Here is a 19,551-nt window from a genome sequence, read left to right on the forward strand (position 1 = left end):
AGACCTTGAAGGGCGGGCACTTGGGTCCCGGGTGCTTACTGGGGAGGACTGAGTCTCAGGCAGGATGGTCCAAACAAAGCACACCTGGGATAAAGGTGGGTGCGGACATCTCAGAAGGGGCCCTGCCATCCGTTTTCATGAGCGGTCCGGCTTGCCTGTGATTTGTGGTCACCCGGAATGGAGGAAGGGGACGGATGTTTTAGAAAGGACAGCCTCGTGTTCCAGAGGCACTGGTCACAAAGAACCCGCCGGACACAGCTCCCTGGCAGGCACTTGCTGGAGAAGGGGGAGCTGTGGTCCTGTCTCGGGGCCGTGTGTTTGCGTCTCCTTCCAGAAGGCCTGGGAGCACATGGTGTCAGACCACGCGGGCGGTCTGGAAGGGCTCCCCTGCTATGACCGCGACACCAGAAGACGCCCCTAGACGTTGGAACAAATCAAGTCATTCAGATCCACGATCAGCTCCTGCCTAGAGACGGCCTTCCTCCCGCCCGGCGGGCTCACGGACCTGGGGAATCTGGGCTGGCCGGGGGCGATCTGGAGGTGCCGGTCATTGCCGCTGGTCTGCTGGTCGCTGCTGGACGCCGCCGACATGGAATCGGATTCAGAGAGGGATGGCTCAACCTCGGGCTTGCCCCTGACCATCGCGGGGTGCTGTGTGGACTGGAGATTGCGGGAGCGCAGCTTCTTGTGCCCAGCCACGGGCCTGTCGAGTGGAGCCCCAAAGCCATCATCCAGGGACCTGAAGTGCGGCCTTCCCTGGCGCTCAGGAGCCGGGCTCTGACCTTCTGACCTGTCGCCGACATAAAAATGAGGAGCGCCTTGGAGGCTTCTTAGGGACAGGGGGTGGAGAGACCGATGGACCAGCTCCCTCCTCAGGACACCCTCCTCTTCTTCGCTCAGCTGCGGAGAGGGCCCCTGCTGGTGGGCCCAGGACACACCTGGTCGCGGGGTCCTGGGGCACATCGCCACGATGTCCCCTGAGGCTTCCATCCTGAAACGTCTCTCTGGCCAGAAAGTGGGATGGGTTTTTTGGCGAGAGCCTCGTTCATTAACAATGTAGTATCTGGGGGCACGGGACCTGGGATCACGCGGCACGGCGGCCGAGAGCCCCCCTCCACGAAGAGGGGGGTCGATCTGCTGGAAGTCTCTTCGGCAAAGGGGCTGTGAGAAGACATCGTCCGTGTGCTTCGCCCGCGTCCCCGGGGAGTAGGACCTGTTCTTGCGCCGGTCACCTGCCCTCGCACTCTGACCACACAGACACCTGTAAGGCAGGGGGTGAGTCTCCCGTGCCCTCGGTACCCTCTGAGCCCCGGGCCTCCTGCGTGCAGTGAGCGGGGCAGTGGCGCTCTCTGCGTGTTCCCTGACCCACGTTCCTAAGTGTTAGCGCAGGTTCTGCAGGTGGCACTCAGGAGGGTTTGGGGACGCAGCTACACAGATGTCTTTACTCCTGGAATTCTCAGAGCCCTTCACGGAATGGTGTGCCCAGTGACCCTCCACGGAGGGTGTGCTAATATAATTCGCGAGGGAGCCCCCTTTCAACCTGGAGCACGTAGCGGGACTGACATGTGGAAAACCTGTTAGGAGTGTCACCCCTCACCCCCTCGGCCAGGCGCCCAGCTGTCCAGCGGCTCAGATGTGGCCGGCCTGGGGCCCACCCACCAGAATGGAATCCCTCTGTGTCAAGGCACAGATATACAAAGATAACCCTCCTACAGCAAGCTTTTCAATCCTTTGTTAACCTAGCCATCGGCTTTAACAAAAAAGCCAGAACGGAACGCCAACCCTCCATCCACCTGTATCTTATCCCTGTGGCCTTCTCTGTGTTACACTGAGATCCAGTTCTCCAGGCGGGTTAGGGGACCTGCATCCTTCCAGAAGCCCCTCCTCCGTGAAGGAGATCCAGGGTTTCGCTGCTGTCTTAACAGGCAAGTAAGGCCGAGACCACACACCCCGTGTCCGATCACGGCAGGCTGATCCTGCCGTTAACTCGGACAGTCTAGAATTAAAATATAAAATATAAATATATAAAACATAATAAAATATATAAAATATATAAATATATAAAATAAAATATATAAAATAAAATAAAATATAAGAGATCTTGGCAATAATACGGCCATTGTGAAGTTAAAAAATAAAAGACAAAACAATTACAAAAGGCATTCCCCTCCCCCCTTGGGCTATAGAAATACACACCCTAGGTGGGCAGGAATGTTTGCCCGGAGGTTATCTGGCAGAAGGCCTAGGAAGCACTGCCCCATTGGACTTGGACACGCTCTGTCCCCCCATTTCTTCTCAGGAGCAGCTGGCCCTGGGGGCCTTCTGGCAGAATCGGAATTCGATGGCCCCGCCCCCCCTGAAACTGCCGAGGCCCTCAAATCCCTAAGGGCTCTTTATCCCGAGCTCTATGGCCCTGGGCCCTCCACAACATGTGTCCCGGCCAGGGAGGCGGGGTTTTCTGCTTTGCTGAGGGTCGGCTCACCTGTTAGGGTCCTGCTCCGGCCTGGGCTTGAAGGTGCCAGGAAGAGGCGAGCTGGGGCTCCTGAGGCCTGGCCGGGGACTCGGGGGTGTGCCCGGGGTGCCGGTCTCCATCCTGCCACTCTTGCTGCTGGAGGAGCCTGCGTTGACCAGGATGCCGTTGCTTTGGGGCGTCACCGAGTGAGCCGAGGACAGCTGGAGGCTGAGGTCACTCTCCTTTGGAAGCCTCCTGATGCTTTCCTCTTGGGTTTGGATCCGGGCTGCAGGGAGAAGGTGGGGTGGGAGAAGAGGGGGTGACACGCTCAAGCTGACCGGGCGGTCGGCGCGGGCTGACGTCCAGCTGCTGGGTCTGCAAACAATCACGCGAGCTTTGCAGAGACGCCCCTCCCACCGGCAACGAGCATTCGGCCACTCAAATCATTTCTTCACGGTCAGTTGGAACAGGAAGGCAGCGTGGACTCACATGAACCCCGAGGCTTTACTCATGCACCATTGAATGCCCCCTAGAGAGAAAGTGGGTCGTTCCCCAGCTTTGGGGCTCTGATGGTTGATCTGTCCCAGGTATCTATTAAAGCCGATGGGACAATTGGGATTATTTTTGGAAGCGGTTCACGGAGCATTCCGAGAGGACATGTAAACCGAATTAAGGTAAGTACCATCGGACAATGGTCCTGCCATCCCGAGAGAGGTCCCGGAGATGCTTGGGTTTGAAGACAACATGAGCTGAACTTGACTATGTCCTATGACTATCAGTGGGGTTTGATGGCATGAGCTCTAGTCCCTTTCTGTGCGGAGGCTGCCTTCCTGCTAGGGGGTGGGGCAAACCTAACCCTTGGTCTGTGTGGCTCCAACGCAGGCCTCCCCCCCACACCCCCCTTCCCATTAGCTCATAAAATGAGGCAGTCGGTCATTTTAATGTTGCCAGCTGATCTTTCCAACTCCGTGTATGACGTGGTCTCGGAGTGGCCCCCAGGGAGGGGCCGTTTCCCTCGAGCTTGCCTCCCTTCTGGCCACACGAGCCCGTTTTCCTTCTTTCTGCACGAGGCTCTTTCCTCTTCCCTCAAGGAGCCTGGGTGGGAGCGAGTTTCTCCAGGAGCTGCTGGGGAATCGGGCAGAGCAGGTGTGCCCGCTGTGTGGGTGGCTGGGTGTGTCCATCAGGCATCGCCCTGCCGGAGGGGACCCGAGGGGCGTGCCTTCCGGAGGCTGGACCCTGGGGTAGAGACCTGGGGAAGGGGTCTTGCCAGGAAGAAACGGCCACTGAGAAGTAGACAAAAGTGAGCGAGGGTGTTCTTGGGGGTTTTCTCCAGATTTGGGGGTTTCTTTTTCTCCCCTACCTCAAAACTTCCTTCTCTTTTCAGACATGTTTTGGTGTTATTCACAGGCCTGAATATGATGTAAAACTTCTCCATTTAAACCAATATTTATAACCGTAGATTTTATTTTATTGTGCCTGGGTAACTGTGACAACCACGGTTCGCCATTGGTGGTGTACCGTAAGCTGCCGCAGTTTTAAACACAGGCATGACCGAGACACCTGACGTCTTCGCTTATACTTACCTTCTACCATTTGGGCAGCCTTCTTCTTATCTTCAGATCTGGCCTAAAATACAAATGATAAGTGTACGTTTGTTTTGGGTTTAGCAGGAAGACATAATAATACTAATCTTGGGTGGAGAGCGGGGAGGGGGCATTATGTCATCCCTCCTGTCATAGGCCATGACCCTACACCTGCTGTCACTTGGGGACGGCGTACTCTGGACTCGGACCTGCTACTTGAATAAGTAAATGCTCAAACCCAGAGCTGACATTTTACCTAGGAAGTTTTTGTTTGTTTGTTTGCAAGGTTTGTTTTCAGACCATGCTTAGACTCTGCCGAAACTTTGTGACACAAAAGAGAAAGTATAGATCGACAACATGGGAAATGTATGTTTCCCCAAAAATGCCCTTCGCAGCTCCAAATTCATTTCTTCTCTGATTGCTTCTGGAACTGTTTCTTTATGTGAATTGATTATTCATGGAGCTATGCTTACAAGAACTGAAAAAGGCATCTCTTCTTGCACGGGGTTCTGGGACTGGGGTGAGGAAAGGGTCGCACCCACTCTCAGGCATGTGGGGCAGGGTCAGTGCGAGCCCGAGGACAGGTGCCTCCCTTGTCCCCGTCCTGGCCTGGGGTAAGGTGGCGGGGCCCCCCGCGGTATGCAGAGACTGGACCTGTCGGTCTCCCTCTGACCGTTTGGAGAGTGAAGTCCCAGATGGGAGATAAGATAATGATTACCAGAGTCTAAGCCATGAGAAAGGTGTGTCTTTGGGTCCAAGCAGAGTGGGCTCAGATGTCCAGGTTGACACAGGCCTGGGAAGCCCACTTTTCCCCCTGCCTGCCATGCCCTAAAGCCTTGGTGCAGCCACAAGAGGGCACCAAAGTGCTCAGGGCATCAGCAAGGGTCCTGGGGCAGGAAAAGCTAGACTCCGCTAGTTCCTGGGCAGATGGGAGATGTCCTTGGGTGTTCTTAGAAATAACTCTGGGGAACCTGGGGCAGGCATGGCCTTATGTTTCCTGGGTACGGCCAGTGATTTGAAAATGGACCTCACCTGCATTCCCTTGCTGGCCAGACCTGCCGTGTGGCCCTCACACGGGACAAAGCAAAGATGATGTGATACTTGCGTTTTGGATCTGCATTCGGAGCTGCTGGTTGCTGAGTTTTAAGGACCTTGCGATGCTCTGGAGGTAGTAGATGAGCATGCTGGAAGAGAGCACGGGCCAAGAGTGAGCCCCTTCCCCAGGGTTGGGGCTCAGGGCACGCTCCCTGCCAGGCTGGTGGGCAGGAGCCAGGGGTCCCCACCACCTCCCACGCTGCTGCCGGGGAGGGAGGTATGAGCGAGTGCTCAAGCTGGCCAGCATCAGGAGAGTGCTGCTCTAGAAGGAAGGCTTCTTGGTTTCCCCAGTGACATCCCCTCACCTGGACTTCTGCAGGGTCATACGGACAAGGCCAGGGTGGGGACAGAGGGAGAGGTTTTACAGAGCATCGCACTAGGAGTGCTGGACCTGCTCTCTGCTGTGTTTCTTCTAAGTCAAAAACAAGCAGAAGCTACCCAGCTGCTTTGTGAACCCTCTTCTGGAGATTATTTTAGTTTCAGTCAGATAGTACAATGGTAATGATACGCAGCCCCATCACCGTGGTCCCAGCGATCGCCCACACGCAGCTGATGAATCAGGACCCCAAACCTCCCTGGCTCCTGTGTGATCCAGTCCCTGCCTGTATCATGAGGCTGTGTATGGGACTTTGCGATGAGCTCGTTGGTTTTCTGGAATAACTCTGTTGGCCGGAGCAGGCCGGGAGGCCGTGGACGGTACTCACAAAAGCAGGAGCACTGCGGGCAAGATAACCACAGGACTGCTGACATAGCCCACCACGGAGCCAAACCACGCGGGGAAGTCCTCGATCGTTTCTGACACGATGTCGTACATTTTCTCCTGTCCGCTGTGAGAAAGGCAAAACCCAGACTGGATCGCTCTGGGCGGGAGGGTGCCGCAAAGCCATCACCAAACAGCCACGGGGCTGGAGGTCCAGCCCTCAAGGTCAGGTGCAGAGGCAGGGCACTCTCCCACCCCCACGGGAAGGATACGTAAGGCCCCTAGAAGATCTTCTAGGAGTTGATTGTCCGATTAACACCAGGTTTGATGGGGGCGTCCGTGATCCCGGTGTGTGCGCGTGTGCGTGTGTTTGATGCTGTATAAAACCCAGCCTCCCAATGTCGTAAGTAGTTTTGAAACTGACCTGAAGCAAACGCTAGGAGGAGAGAGTCTAGAACTCGCTGCCTTGATGCCATTTGAGAAATAATGTATCAAAAGCGACCTAGGTTATCTTTTAATAAAAGCTTCCCGAGTTCTGGAAGGGAAACGGTGCCCAGCCGGAATTTCTCCGCAGCCCAGGAGCTCTGCCCCAGCCCCTGCTGCTTTTCGCGGAGCTCCAGCTTTGCAAGATGAGCCCCGAGGCGTGCCTCTCTGATGGCCACCTGCTCCAGGAGCCCTGGTCTGTGGGTTCGAGAGCTTTCTCTGCTGCGGACGCGTTCTGTCGGTCGGGAGGAGAGTTCATCTGCGTGCGGGGGCCCTTCCCCTGGAGCTGGCCGTCGCTCCAGGAGGAGCAGAAAGCTCCAAAGTAACTCACCTGAAGGGCCCGCAGCTCGGGGACGGCTTGTAGCGCACGATCGCAAAGACGGTCGGCAACATGCAGAGGAAGAGCATGAACAGGAGCATCGCCAGGTAGAAGTTGTTGGATCTGCAGAGGAACCGCCGCGGGCTGAGTCCCTCCCGTGGCCCGTGGTCGAGGACCCACGTGCCCGGAGGACCGACCCCGGAGCCGTAGCTCTGACTATACACAGAGAGCTCCTCCGGCGGTTACCTACAGAGGGTCTGTCATGAGGTCGTGGGGAGCTTCGCGAACTAGAACTGGGCGCCCAGAGGGACTTCGTAGGCGGTCCAGCCCTGCCCGGTCCTCTGCTCCGCGCTGGACGAGCACTTGCCCCCTCAAAACGAGAGAGTGGCAGGCCCTCGGTCGTCCCCGAATGAGCTCGACTCATCGAAAAATCTTAGCGCCTTTTCTCCGTCCACCTGCGTCCCTGCCTGATGGTTGCCCCGTCGTGTTCCCAGCCTTGAACTTGCCTCCTCTGTCTAAGGACAGTTAGGGTCCTCTGGGGCGACTCCTGGCTCTCTCACTGGGATGTGGCTTGTGCCCAGTTTCTTATCCTTTCTGGTCCTGGCTGCTCAGGGTGACTGTTCTGCCTGATTAAGCCCTGGGCCCTGAGCTCTACGCTGGTATCAGGGAGCTCGGCCCCCGCGGGGCGTCCCCGAGGACGGCTCTGGTCTGTTCAGTGTGCGAGGCCCTGCACACGGCTCTGGAAAGAGGACACGAGCGGTCAGCGTAGAGATGGTCAGCTAGCGCCCTTTGCTGCTCTGTGTCTCTCTCTCTTTAGTGAAAGAGACTAGCCTAGAAGCGAATAGAAAATATCAGAGCTCGTGCAAAGGAGTAAGCAGGTGAACACTGATTGTTCATTTGTGAAACCTTTCTCTGTGTCCTACACATACGTGTAAGTATGAGGAGCGCGGTAGGTGGGCACACATAGTGTGTACATGGACAGGGTGTGTATCCACAGTTATCCGGATTCGTGTGTGTGTGTGTGTGTACACATAAAATATATGCATGCATGTATGTGCAAGACATATAAAAACATATAAATATATATATATGTACGAGTGTATGCCTGAATGTGTGTCCTGGTCACCAGATACATTGTCACGTAGGCAGTTCATGGTCAGGAGTTTGAAAGCCACCGATGTAAAGCCGCCTAAGTAGCTCTTACATCCAAAGAAAACAACGGGGCTCTAGCCAACGTGTTCAAACTGTGTTACAAGTTCGCCAGAGTGGCTCAGAGGAAAACACAGAAAAGAACAAGTGCTGACAAGGTTGTGGGACATCCTAGACGCTCCCACGATGCTGGGAGAGGGGACGAAAGGCGTGACCACTCTGAGGACCTTTCTGGGCCTGTGTGGGGAGTTGAGCACGTGCATGCCCCGAGCCGGCAGCTGTACCCCAAGTGTGTTCCCAGCAGAGACACTGAGGAGCATGGTCAAGGCAGCGCTATCTGTGATAGCGAGAGACCCATGTACCCACCAGGAGGGGCGCAGATACGGACACTGGGGGGGTCTTCCTTCATTAGCTGAGTCTCCCCAACAGAACGCTGAGGCAGAGAAGCTTGCGACGTAAGGGCCCAGAGTGTGCGCGCCAGCATTTAAGTATGGGAAAGAACCTCGGACCGTTAATACCTTTAGAAGTTGGTCGTGACTCCATGATCTTTGAGAAGACAGACCTGGCTGCTTTAGCTAGATACTCAGAACTTCTGAAAATAAGAAAGAAAGAAAAAGAAAGAAAGAAAGAGAGAAAGCAAAAAGAAAGAAAGGAAGGAAGGAAGAAAGAAACCCTTGCTAGATTTCTACAATTATGGGAAAGAAGCTGTAGACTTTTTTTGGAACGAGTATAAATTTGAACTATTTTATTCTTCAGGGAAAGCCATACTTTAACAATCTCTTACTCAGTGTGTTGCGTGCCCTGCAAAGAGCATCTTTTGGAAAGCTACGTTTACATCGGAGTGGTCCTCGGTCCTCAAGAGTGAGGGCCAGGTGGTTACGAAGAGTTAAATTCCAAACCTGATAGATGAAACAGCATTGTGAGACAATAAATCTGCGGTGTTTTTAGGAGTGATTTGTATAGGATAGTAGCATGGGCACTATTTTTTTAAATAGTCTTATTCTTTCATAGTCTCCATCAAATTTTAATTTAATAGCCTCATTTTTTAATAGTCTCAATCCCATTTCGATTCTCCACCCGTCTCCTTTTCTGGGCTTTAAAAAACTGCTTGTGAAGATCAGAAATAACGGTTACTTAGAGATTTGAGAAACTTGTTTGTAAAACACTGTAAAGCTGAAGGCTTTGGGGAGATGTTTCTCTTTCCCGTCTATTTCCAAGATCCTTAATCTTCCTAGTTTCCCCCATGAGTCATCTTGGCAGCTTTTAGTTTTGCATAAAAAGGTCTATTTTATTATGACTCAACTTTTTAAATGTAGAATTGTATACTGTATACTACTATAGTTTAAAAATCTCTTCCGGGGCGCCTGTGGAGCTCCGTCAGTGAAGTGTCTGCCTTGGGCTCTCATGATGCCGGGGTCGTGGGATCGAGCCCCGCATCCGGCTCCCTGCTGGGGGGGGGGGGCTGCTTCTCCCTCTGCCTGCTGCTCAGACCTCCTGCTTGTGCTCTCTCTCTCTGTCTCTCTCTCTCTCTCTGTCAAAATAAATAAAATAAAATAAAAAAAAAAAGCTTAAAAATCTTTTTTAAAAAAAGGGAATTGGGGACGCCTGGGTGGCTCAGTGGGTTGAGCAGCTGCCTTCAGGTCGAGTCATGATCTCAGGGTCCTGGGATCGAGTCCCACATCGGGCTCTCTACTCAGCAGGGAGCCTGCTTCCCTCTCTCTCTCTGCCTGCCTCTCTGTCTACTTGTGATCTCTGTCAAATAAATAAATAAAATATTTTAAAAAAAAAAAAGGGAATTGTTAGCTCGTGGAATTGAGCCAAGGGGGGCCTCTGGGGCTTATTCTTGCTTCATGTCTTGATCTGGACGCTGGTTACAATCTTTGGTTTGTGAATATCCTGATGGACGTTCATGCCTCGTGCATTTTCTAAATGGTTATTAAACCAGTAAAAAGTTGGGAAAAAAAAAAAAAAAAGAAAGGGGAGTCACGGTTCAATCCGGGGGGGGGCACGGGGGGGGGGTTGGGGGGGGGAAAAGGGGGGGGGGGGGGGGGGCAGGCCACTGAGAGAGCCCCGTGCCGGAGCCCGCCTGGCAGGCGAGGAGGGTGCACATGGCCTAGGTCCCCTGGGCGGGACGGACGGGGTCCCCGCTACCTGGAGGCCCGGAACACTTGCTGGTGCGGCACGTTGCAGGTCAGCACAGCCCAGCTCCGCAGGTACATGAGGCCGATCAGCTTGAGGACGTTGAACGCCGGGAGGCAGGGTGAGAAGAAGGCCCCCATCCTACAGCCGCAGAGGGAGGCGGGTCAGCGCCCGGCCTCCTCCCGCCCACCGTGCGTCTGCGACTCTGGGGTTCCCTCCCTAGGCCTGAAGAGCTAGAGAAGCCCCAGACAGGTGTGCGGCCCCAGCCCTCCAGCCGGGGTCCCCTTGCCCGGCACCCCGAGTTCGTCTCTCCCTCCGCCCCTGCGTCTCCCCCGCCCCAGCCCGTCTGAGAGTCCGCCTATGCCAACCCACTCACAGCAGACTGACCTCCTACCTGTTCCCGCTAGTGGAAAGAAATCCGAAGAGGATCTTGGCATTTTTTTGCGTTTACAAAATGGTACAACAGTGCCCCCTTTTCTACGGGGTTTGTCCCAAGACCCCGGGGGGATGCCCGGAAAAACAGAGCCAAAGCTGCTTCTCCCTGTGCACACCTACGTGCCTATGATAACGTTGTGTGTGTAACTTAGGCATAGTAGGAAATTAACAAATTCATAATAATTCATAATAAAATAGAACAATGATAACCATAGACGGGGCGTGCCTCTAATAGGAATCGTTCGAATAAGCTTCCGGGGAGGGTCTAAGCTTAGAAGCTTCTGAATGATTCTTACTCAGAATGATTATTTGAATGATTCCTGTGCAGATTTTTTTTTTTTTTTTTTTGGTTGGGGGGTGGATATGACCTATAGTGGCTTAAAGCCAGATTATTTCTTTCATTGTTCCTTTCCTCAAAATGCTCGGAAAGCCATTACTAAATTATCATGCAAGCAAATGGTTTCCTTAGGAACAGTGTACGTCCTCCCTCACTCTTATGGCTTGACTACAGGCATGTCCCGTCCAGACCAAGTAAATCAAAATCTTAGCCCAGATGAGACGCAAGCTGAGGTAAGAAGCAGCTTCGGTACCTACCAGATCATTCCCTGGTTGTAGACTAAATGTAACACGTTCTCGGCTATTTTGAATTCCCCGTATTCAGGCTACAAGAGAAAATGAACCGCATCAAAGAAAGGGTCCGGGGTTCTTTGCACAAACCAGGTGCTGATAGTCCAGGCAGAGGACCCTTTGCTCCCACAGCCACGGAGAGATCGCCCCAGGAAGCAGAGTCAGAACGAGAAGACTCAGCTCTGTGCCCCCTCCCCCACTCCCGCCTGAGTTTCAGCTGTGTCAGCAAAGGGGGGAGGGGATCCAGCCGTCTGAAGGTCCCCCGGGGTGGTGGGGGGAACTGTGCATCTCACTCACAAACTTGCTTTCCAGGTCCCAACACCAGTAGTCACTCAAGTGCCGGACGAAGAGTCCTCGGAAGAAGTCTATGAGCAGCGTGCTGGCCACGGTGAACAGCATGTCGATGATGGAGAGCTTCAGCATCTCCTGGACACACAGCAGCCTCAGTGCCCCCACGTCCCGCTCGCCACCGTCCCCCCCCCCCCACTTCCTGCGGGGCCCCTCCTCTGCCAATTCCACAGTCTCACCCGCAGCGTCTTCATGTCTGGCACATCACGGGGGCTCAGTAAATATTTGTTAATTTGAACTGAATTTTGATGTCTGAGGCCAACTTTACACAAAACCAGGAGAGAGCCCGAGCCACCGGAGACCACGCAGGGTCAGTGTTTCCAGTTCAGGGGCAGAGATTCTCTGCACGAAGGCAGAGCCGCTCAGACACAGGGTCTGGAGCAGGTGCCTGGGCTCAGACCTTCCTTGTGCTCCCGTCTGTGTCCTCACGTCCCCTTTTGTGCCTCAGTTTCCCCATTTGTGCCTGTGAGGAGGATGCTCAGATTCTCATGAGGACTAAGCTCTTAAAACAGGGCCAGCAGGGGTCCCTGGGGCGCTTAGTCGGGTGAGCGTCTGACTCTTGATTTCTGCTCAGGTCGTGATCTCAGGGTCCTGGGATCGAGCCCCAACATCGGGCTCCCTGCTCAGCACAGAGTCTGCTTGGGATTCTCTCCCCCTGGCTTGGCCTCTGTCCCCGCTTGTTCCCGCCTACCCGCCCCCAAATAAATAAATAAATAAAACAAAACAAAACAAAAAACAAAAACCAGGGCCAACATGTCGTTCACACTTTGCGGGCCCTTGTGCCGACGGTCACTCTTCATCTGGGGAAACCATAAACCATTACCGGATATTATCTTCCTTTTCTACAAAACAGAGATGACGACCTTCCCGAATTAAGGATGATGGGAAGGGCCTTGTAAGGCAGAAAAGGGACCCACCTGCCCGACGTAGGTCTCCCAGCACTGGTCTTGCGGACGCTGGGTGTAGACGCTGGTCTTGTTGGCCTCGGAGAAGGGCAAGGTGGGAGCTGGAATGCTGGTCTCTTCCGGGGCCCACGTGCTGTGTCTCGGGAGCCCCGGCCCGGGTGTGGACCATGTCTCTTCTTCAGGGGCCGTCCTGGTGGCAGAGAAGGTGATGAGATCTGTCCAGCGGCTCGTGTTATTTGGGGTACCAGCTTCCTATGGGGGGACGGAGAAAGGAAAAAAGGCTGTCCACATATTCGCAAACTTCACAGCCACCAAGGGCACCTCTGCCTTGCTTGGGAGCAACCTCTCTCTGCCCCTTTCTGTCGTGCTCACTGGATCTTTCTGTCTCCGCTTGGCGGATGGTCACTTCACAGCTGTCTCTGACCATGAACACAGGGTCCTAATGGACAGCATTTGTTGATCCCGAGTGAGTGTCGGGGACACTAGGTTAACACCTGCTGGTTCTCCTCGTCCTTACAAAGTGCCTCGGGTCCGACCCATCATCCCTCGTTACAAACGCAGAGGCTGAAGCTCAGCCCGGTGGCGGAGAACCACTGCAGGGGGTTCTGCCAGGGGGTGGCGGTGAGACCCAGCTGTGCGACACCCGGATACAAAACTGCCCTGTGCACCTCCTCTTCTGCCCTGTGAGCCTCTGGGATGGGACGCTCGGGCGCAGAGCGGCGTGGACCGAGACCCCTGGGAACCCCAGGCTCCTCCCTCCCTGCCCCGCCCCCGCCGCGTGGGATGCGCTCACAGGCCGGGCGCTTTTCCCTAGGATGGGAGCCGAAACCCCTGCGGGCTGGGATGGGGGATCCACTCCGAGCTGTTGCCCACCAGCTCTCATTTTCTCCCAGTTTGCTAAAAGACTCCCACAGCCTGCCTCCTGTCCTCGGATCACCGGTGACCACTGCGGACACTTTGTCCCCCTGGTACTGCTGGGAACGGAGTGGTGCCTCACCCACCGCTGGACTCCGGAGACCCCCACACCCCGGTTCTCATCCCAGCAGGGTCACTCACTCACCCTAAACCCCGGCCTTGGTTTCTTTACCTTGGAAGCGGGGCTGACACTTCTCTCCTCACGTCGAGACCACTGCAGCTGAGTTGAGTTTGGAATGTGATGTGTGGAGCATGATTATGAGCCGTGAGGACGCCCACAAGGCTGGCCCTGGCATGTATGCGTGTGCACGTGTGTGCATGTGAACGTGCATGTACCTGTGTGGGTGTAGGTGCGTGCACGCGTGCCCTCGTGTGTGGCCGCGGGGCTGGGGAGTGCTCACCTCGGGGCTCATGCTGTTGACTTTGTCCAGGAGCGCGATGATCAGGCTGTAGAGGTTCCCCAGGTATAACACCAGGACCCTGAAAGCACAAGCCCACTTGGAGAGACAAGACCACGTGGGAGAGCCCTGGGGGACACATGTGCCACCCGTCGGGGGGACTTTCAGGGTCCTCTAAGCCAGTGACCACCACACTTGGTTTCCTTCAGAATCATGGCGGGGGGTGGCATTTAAAAAATACAGGATCCCAGAACCCATTCTGTTACCCTCAGGCTGGATGGGGTCTGGACACCCCGTTCTAGCCTTCCCCCAAGATCCTGCTGCAGTCCATGCTTGGCTCAGCATTTTAAAATCACTTTGTCAGAGCAAAAGGGTTTGCTGAGGATGCCGGGCACGGCGGCAGCAGCCTCGGCTCTCCCCTTGATTTCCGGTGGCAGAAGTGATTTTCCAGGCAGGATCTCATTTGACCCTCACGGCTCTGGGAGGCACACGTGATGACAACCCCCACGGATGGACGAGATTGAAACATGGGGGCAGGGGGCGCGCAGGGCAGCCTCTCAGGTCTGCACAGTTTGCAAGAGGCAGACACAATTCCAGGATCTCGGAGTCTGCTTCTGAAATGCAGGCTGAGCGGGCAGGGGGGCTGCGGACAGCTGTGAGCCGGTGGGAGCCGCTAGCCAGCGGGCCAAGACTTGCTACCATCTCCCCGGGGCAGGAAGGCTTTGGAAGCATCCCAGAGTTTCCCAGGACGTAACTTGCATCTTCCTAGAAACATGTCTGGGACAGTGAGGTGGGAACGGACAGCGCAGGTTCACCAACAGCCCCCCACGGACACTAAGTGCAAACTTAGGGAGTCAAGAAACCAATACAGGTGGAGGACAACAAGAGAGCAGCTTTATCCCAAGGACAAGACTCCAAGGTGAAGCTTTGTGTGGCCCCTGGTGCCCACAGGTCCTGACGTTCCACAGGGGCAGGGCCGACACCTGTGTGGGAGCGAGCAGAGGGCATCGGGGACACTGCTGCGGCCGGCCCCGGCTCTCCCCGTGACTCCCTGCACACCCAGCGGGGGCCTGCCCATCTCTGCATTCGGGGTCCCTGAGCCCTGGGCGTGTGCTCAGAAATGCTCCCTGATGCTGTCACCCCCCTCCCCCACCAGCTCTCCCATTGCTCTGGTCCTCACTGTCTTGGACAGAAGGGGACACGAGCGGCGGGTGGACTAAATGGAACTTAATGGAACTAAAATAGTACGTCTGGCTCAGAATGAGCCCTCAGTCGTCGGGGGCATGTCTCTTGACGCCTCCGTTTCTCCAGTTTTAGACGAGAATGTCGAGAGGAGTCTGTGTGATTGGGTCGCCCTCAGAACAAGTCACAGAACTGATCCTCCCGCGTCTGCCGGTGAGGGGGGAGAGGAGGAAGACGCTCTCCCGCAGGTCAAGGAGGTGCAGAGCCCGGCTGGGGCTGACCAGAATCTCAGCCCGGAGCCACCCCGGGCAGGGGCTTCTGCAGACCCCTGGCTCTTTCTTGTCCTGTTCTCCTGCTTTTGAAATGACGGTCGGATTTCAGGGAGGGGCCAACGGCAGCCTTCCCCGTTTCTGTAAATAAAGTTGTGAGGGACAGGGCCACCGCCGCTGGTGGACGGATTTCCCTGGACCCCTTTCAGGCCATCCCGCGGGCCCGCCAGCGCCACCTGCTGTCCGGTCCCTCCTGCGACCCCTCCTCTCCCCGCCCCCCCCCCCGCCCAGTCCATCTTACTTCTCCTCTTCTCTCCGGCCGCATCCTGCTTTCCTGTCATCCCTGCCGTGCATCCTGAGGGAAGCTCCGTGCGAGGTCTGGGGGGCAGCGGGGCAAGCCTGGCTCTCGAGGGGTGTGGGTTCCCGGGGGGGGGGGGGATGCGGCGGACGCACAGGGGTCCCACCGTGGGTACCTCCCACGGGGCGGTCTCACCTTGCCAGCTGGAAACGCAGCGTGGTTCGCGGGTGGTACATCTCCAGGGCGGCGATGAGGTCGAAGGCCGATGGCGCCAGCATGGTGACCAGGGACACCACCACGCTCACCTGCCCAGAGCGTGCGTGCCCACCTGAGTCCCGGCCTCGCGGCCTGCCCTGCCCTCCCTCATGCCGGCCTCCTGGTCAGCGGGCGCTCCGAGGGCGGCACAGAAAACCTCCCCCGAACCCCCAAACAGCCAGTCAGCTGTTGCCCGGAGGCCCCCGCCACTTCGTCCTGGCGGAAACCATCCGGAATCCGAGAGGCTCCCACCGGCCGCTGGGATTCAGGAGGAGCGGTCCGGCCCCATCTCTCCCACCGCCCTGCCGTCCTGCTCACTTCAGGTGGCAGACGGAGGGACCCCAACTGTTACGCACAGGGAAGGGGGCGGGCCGAGGGGGGGTGGGATATTCTTCCTGTGCGTGGAAGAGAGTTATCGAGAGGATTATTCCTGGCTCTGGTGTGTCTGCCCTTCCGGTAACTGAAAGAGGACATTTTGCCCGAAACTGGGAGGCGCGAGCTGAAGAAAGATGGAATTCCTGGATAGGCCCTTAAGACCCTGACCTATCTGCAGACACACAAGCACGTCCTCACATGAACCACCTAACTGGCATGAAATACAAGGAGGTCTGGGAAAACGCGACCTAACGTGGCCTCAGATTCTGAACAACCACCGTACGTTGGGGATGAACAAGCATCATGTCCCCTACACGCTTTGCTTTACAAATTTCATGAAGGACGCTCCTTCCCACCTCCATGGGCGGCGAGCTGGCCTCTGTGGTCCGTCTGCTTTTCAGATCTTTGCAGGAAAAGTGAGCACAGCCGTCTTATTGCAAATATTAAGAATTGTAAGACTGTTCCCAACTCTCCTCTTGGCCACTTCCCGTCGTGGGGATATTCCCATAAACAAAGGGAAGAGCTCTTTTAGCAAACCAACGTGGTTTGGGAAGCATTGTTTGTAATTCAGATAAACAGAAACAACTTAAGTGTCTGAGAGCTGGCCCACGGTCATCTGTGGCACGTGCCGTGGTAACTGTCCAGGCACTATAGCAGGTGAAGTCTATTTCTGGAAAGGCACCGTGGGAGAACAACCAAGCCATTGGCAAGACCCAAAGACAAGCAGTGGGATGAGTGCTGAGGGTCATGTTGTACGAGAACCTTCCCGATCGGGACCAGTAAAACCGGTCAGCCAGGTCTTGGAGTCATCCCTCTGGCTCAAAGCCCTTGTAGTTCGTGCTCTAGGAGCAGAGGACTCAGTCCTTCCAGGGAGACACGTCTAGCTAGCCCCCCCTTCGACACAACATGAAAGAGAGGGTGGGCAGCTCTCACATCCCTCTGGGAGCGCACGTTGGGGCGCAGGGCGGGTACCTCGTTCTTCTCCCAGAGCGTCAGCTCCTTCCTGGACTGCTCCAGCTTCTGAGACCGGTCCACCACGAAGTAGATCAGGTAGATGCTCCCCGCGAGCGAGAGAAGCACCAGGATGTTGGCAACGACCCTCAGGCAGATGGTCACCGCCCTGCGGGGACAGGCAGCGGGAACATGGGTCCGCCGGGCTGCGCTCAGGCCCCCGAGATGCACGGGTGCCCGGTAGCGACGGGACCTGCCTGCTGTCGCGGGAATCCTTGGCCCCCGAGGGTCTGTGCTTTTCCCTACCACCCCGTCCTCTACCCGGGTCCAAACTCCTCATTTCCTCAGGGAGCCGCAGCCGCTTAAAATCGGACCGGCTACCGCGGGTCGGACTTGAAGCTGGTGCCATGAACCTGCGCCGTACACAGATTGACGCGGGGACGGGGGCTGCTGTTGCAGGCTCGGTGCCCAGGACAGGCCCGCCGCATACGCGTGCATCAGAGCTGTGGTCCATGCGAGCGGGCTCCTGAGCTGGAACGGGGGCTTGTCCTGTCCTTCCTCACGCTGGGGAAATCTCACAGACACCAACCAGCTGGCCTTTAGGACATCTCACATTGGGTTTCCCCTCAAGCAGAGCCTCGGGCAACGGCCTGTGTGCAAGTACTATATTTGGGACACGATCCCACAAGGTCTAGGGGCCAGACAGGGGGAGGAGTGGTCCGGACAAGGGTGTGTGGTGGACACGGCCCCGGCTGGAGGCAATGGCAGGGCCTTCTGAGGGAGTGACAGCTTCATCTCTGTCCACGGAGAAGCAGGGAGGCTTTGGTCATCGCTCCCGTCCCTACTGGTCAAGGGCGCCTCCCTCCGCACGACCCCCGCATTGCCCTTGCTGCCCTGACGGGGCTGATGGGGGTTTGGTGGGTGTCCTGGGGCAGCAGGTACGGGTCAGGGGTGCCGGGGACCTGTGCGTGGCCCCCCCAGGCAGCAGGGACTAGAGGAACAGGTGGGGCAGGAGAATCTGAAGGGCACAGGAGAGATGTACCATCCTGCCCGCAGAGCCCAAGTCTACCCTCTGGGTGACCTTGGGCTGGTCATGACCTCTCTCTACGTGACTCTTGGGCCTTTCTCTTTTCAAGGAGGAAGCTCACTCCCAAAGGAAGAGATAAGCATCACCTGGTCTCTCTGGGGAGAGTTTTACCTAAAGAATCGGAGCCCCGAGATGGAAATTCGGAGCGACAGCGAGGCCCATTAATCCCATGCCGGGGCTTCCTCACTCCCTCCTGTCCCCAACCACGCTGCGATGGGTAGGGTCAGGCAGGTCGTGCACTCGGGTCCACGTTTCCCTCTGAGAAGCACGGCTGGAGCCCACCCTCATTTCACGGGGGAGGAAGTAGGGCCTGGAAAGGCCAGCGAACTTTCCCAGGTCATGGGAGCTAATGATCAAAGGGGAACTGGAGACCCTCATCCGTGTCCCTATGGAGAGTCCTTCCGGTCCTACACCCTGCTTCCTCACGGCCCCTTGCCCCATGTCCCCTGTCTTGCTCCATCAGGTTCTGCATCACGGGAACTGATCCAGGGGGTAAAGAACCAGTGAGGACCTCAGAGGGCAGACGTGGCCATCCCATGAGGACAGGCCACCGTCCCTTCCAGGGAAGGGCCCTTCCGTGTCATCGACTCTCTTGCGGAAGGGACTCGCCACACCAAGGCGGTCCTCAGATCCCGGAGCAGGAGTTCAGATTGGAGACATCACCTTGGAAAGCTTGTCAGCAAGAACTAGATGCTACTTGTGTCTTACGCCCTCAGGGATCTGTTGCTAAATAAAGTACTTTTGCTTAATTTAGCAAACTAGAAATTGGCGCCCAAAATACCTCTTTTATCATCTAAGTGAAAGAAGTTGGTCAGCTTCAGAGCTCTTGCACTGTCCTCCGTCGATGGACGGAGGGAGGAACCAGTCCCGAGGACCGCTCTCTAGCCTTTACCGGCTTCCCACGCATCACCTTACTAGGAGGACCGATTGAAGGAGAAAGCAAGCTGCCTGACAATGTGTGGGACAAGACAGAGATTGTCTGGTAAGTTTTACACTGAACTAAAATAGCGCGTCAGCGAACGAAGTGAGGCGAGGGTCCATACATACAGGTTTTTGCTTTTCTTCTTTTCTTGCTCCTCCAGGATTGCCTCCTTTAAGAAAAGACACAACCGAATTAAACGCTTAGCCTTGCCATTAATCGTTAATCTTCAGAAATATTGCACGGTAAGGCATGATTTATTATTTTTAATTGAGATTTTTATTGACATCAGTGTTTTGTCTAACGATAAGTGGATGCAGAAGAAATCGGGGCTTGGGCAGAGGAGGAGAAAGGGCGCATCATTTATATAAGTGAAATAATCTAGATTTTTTTCCCTCAAAGGGGCAGCATTTAGCAGTCTGTGCTGCTCAGGAGACCCACGTCCCCGGTGTGTCTGGTGACCTCGTCCTCAGAGTTAAAGGTAAAGCTCACGTCCCCAGCACGTTACGTGTGTCCGTCTCCCACAAGTTACCTATGATATGGTCCCAACCCATTATGCAAAGTGTCAAAATACACCAATTGAGGGACGCCTGGGTGGCTCAGTGGGTTAAGCAGCTGCCTTCGGCTCAGGTCATGATCCCAGCGTCCTGGGATCGAGTCCCGCATC

At 55.8% G+C, this 19,551-nt stretch overlaps 1 protein-coding gene across 1 annotated transcript in view; it reads right to left on the minus strand.

Moving 5' to 3' along the window:
- Window positions 1-286: 286 nt before the first annotated feature.
- TMC3 (transmembrane channel like 3) overlaps window positions 287-19,551 on the minus strand; it is a 35,538-nt gene continuing 16,273 nt past the window's right edge. Inside the window, exons 9-22 of the mRNA XM_059418457.1 lie at window positions 19,013-19,056; window positions 16,900-17,047; window positions 15,493-15,602; window positions 13,552-13,630; window positions 12,248-12,487; window positions 11,280-11,408; window positions 10,950-11,017; window positions 9,933-10,061; window positions 6,645-6,755; window positions 5,835-5,957; window positions 5,141-5,219; window positions 4,036-4,078; window positions 2,483-2,738; window positions 287-1,261 (exon numbers count right to left, since the gene is read on the minus strand). Of these exons, the coding sequence (XP_059274440.1) occupies window positions 418-1,261; window positions 2,483-2,738; window positions 4,036-4,078; window positions 5,141-5,219; window positions 5,835-5,957; window positions 6,645-6,755; window positions 9,933-10,061; window positions 10,950-11,017; window positions 11,280-11,408; window positions 12,248-12,487; window positions 13,552-13,630; window positions 15,493-15,602; window positions 16,900-17,047; window positions 19,013-19,056 (2,403 nt within the window). The 3' untranslated portion in view covers window positions 287-417. The remainder of the gene's footprint in view (window positions 1,262-2,482; window positions 2,739-4,035; window positions 4,079-5,140; window positions 5,220-5,834; window positions 5,958-6,644; window positions 6,756-9,932; window positions 10,062-10,949; window positions 11,018-11,279; window positions 11,409-12,247; window positions 12,488-13,551; window positions 13,631-15,492; window positions 15,603-16,899; window positions 17,048-19,012; window positions 19,057-19,551) is intronic.

The sequence above is a fragment of the Mustela nigripes genome, chromosome 13, assembly GCF_022355385.1.
Source record: "Mustela nigripes isolate SB6536 chromosome 13, MUSNIG.SB6536, whole genome shotgun sequence".
In the NCBI taxonomy this organism is placed as follows: domain Eukaryota; kingdom Metazoa; phylum Chordata; class Mammalia; order Carnivora; family Mustelidae; genus Mustela; species Mustela nigripes.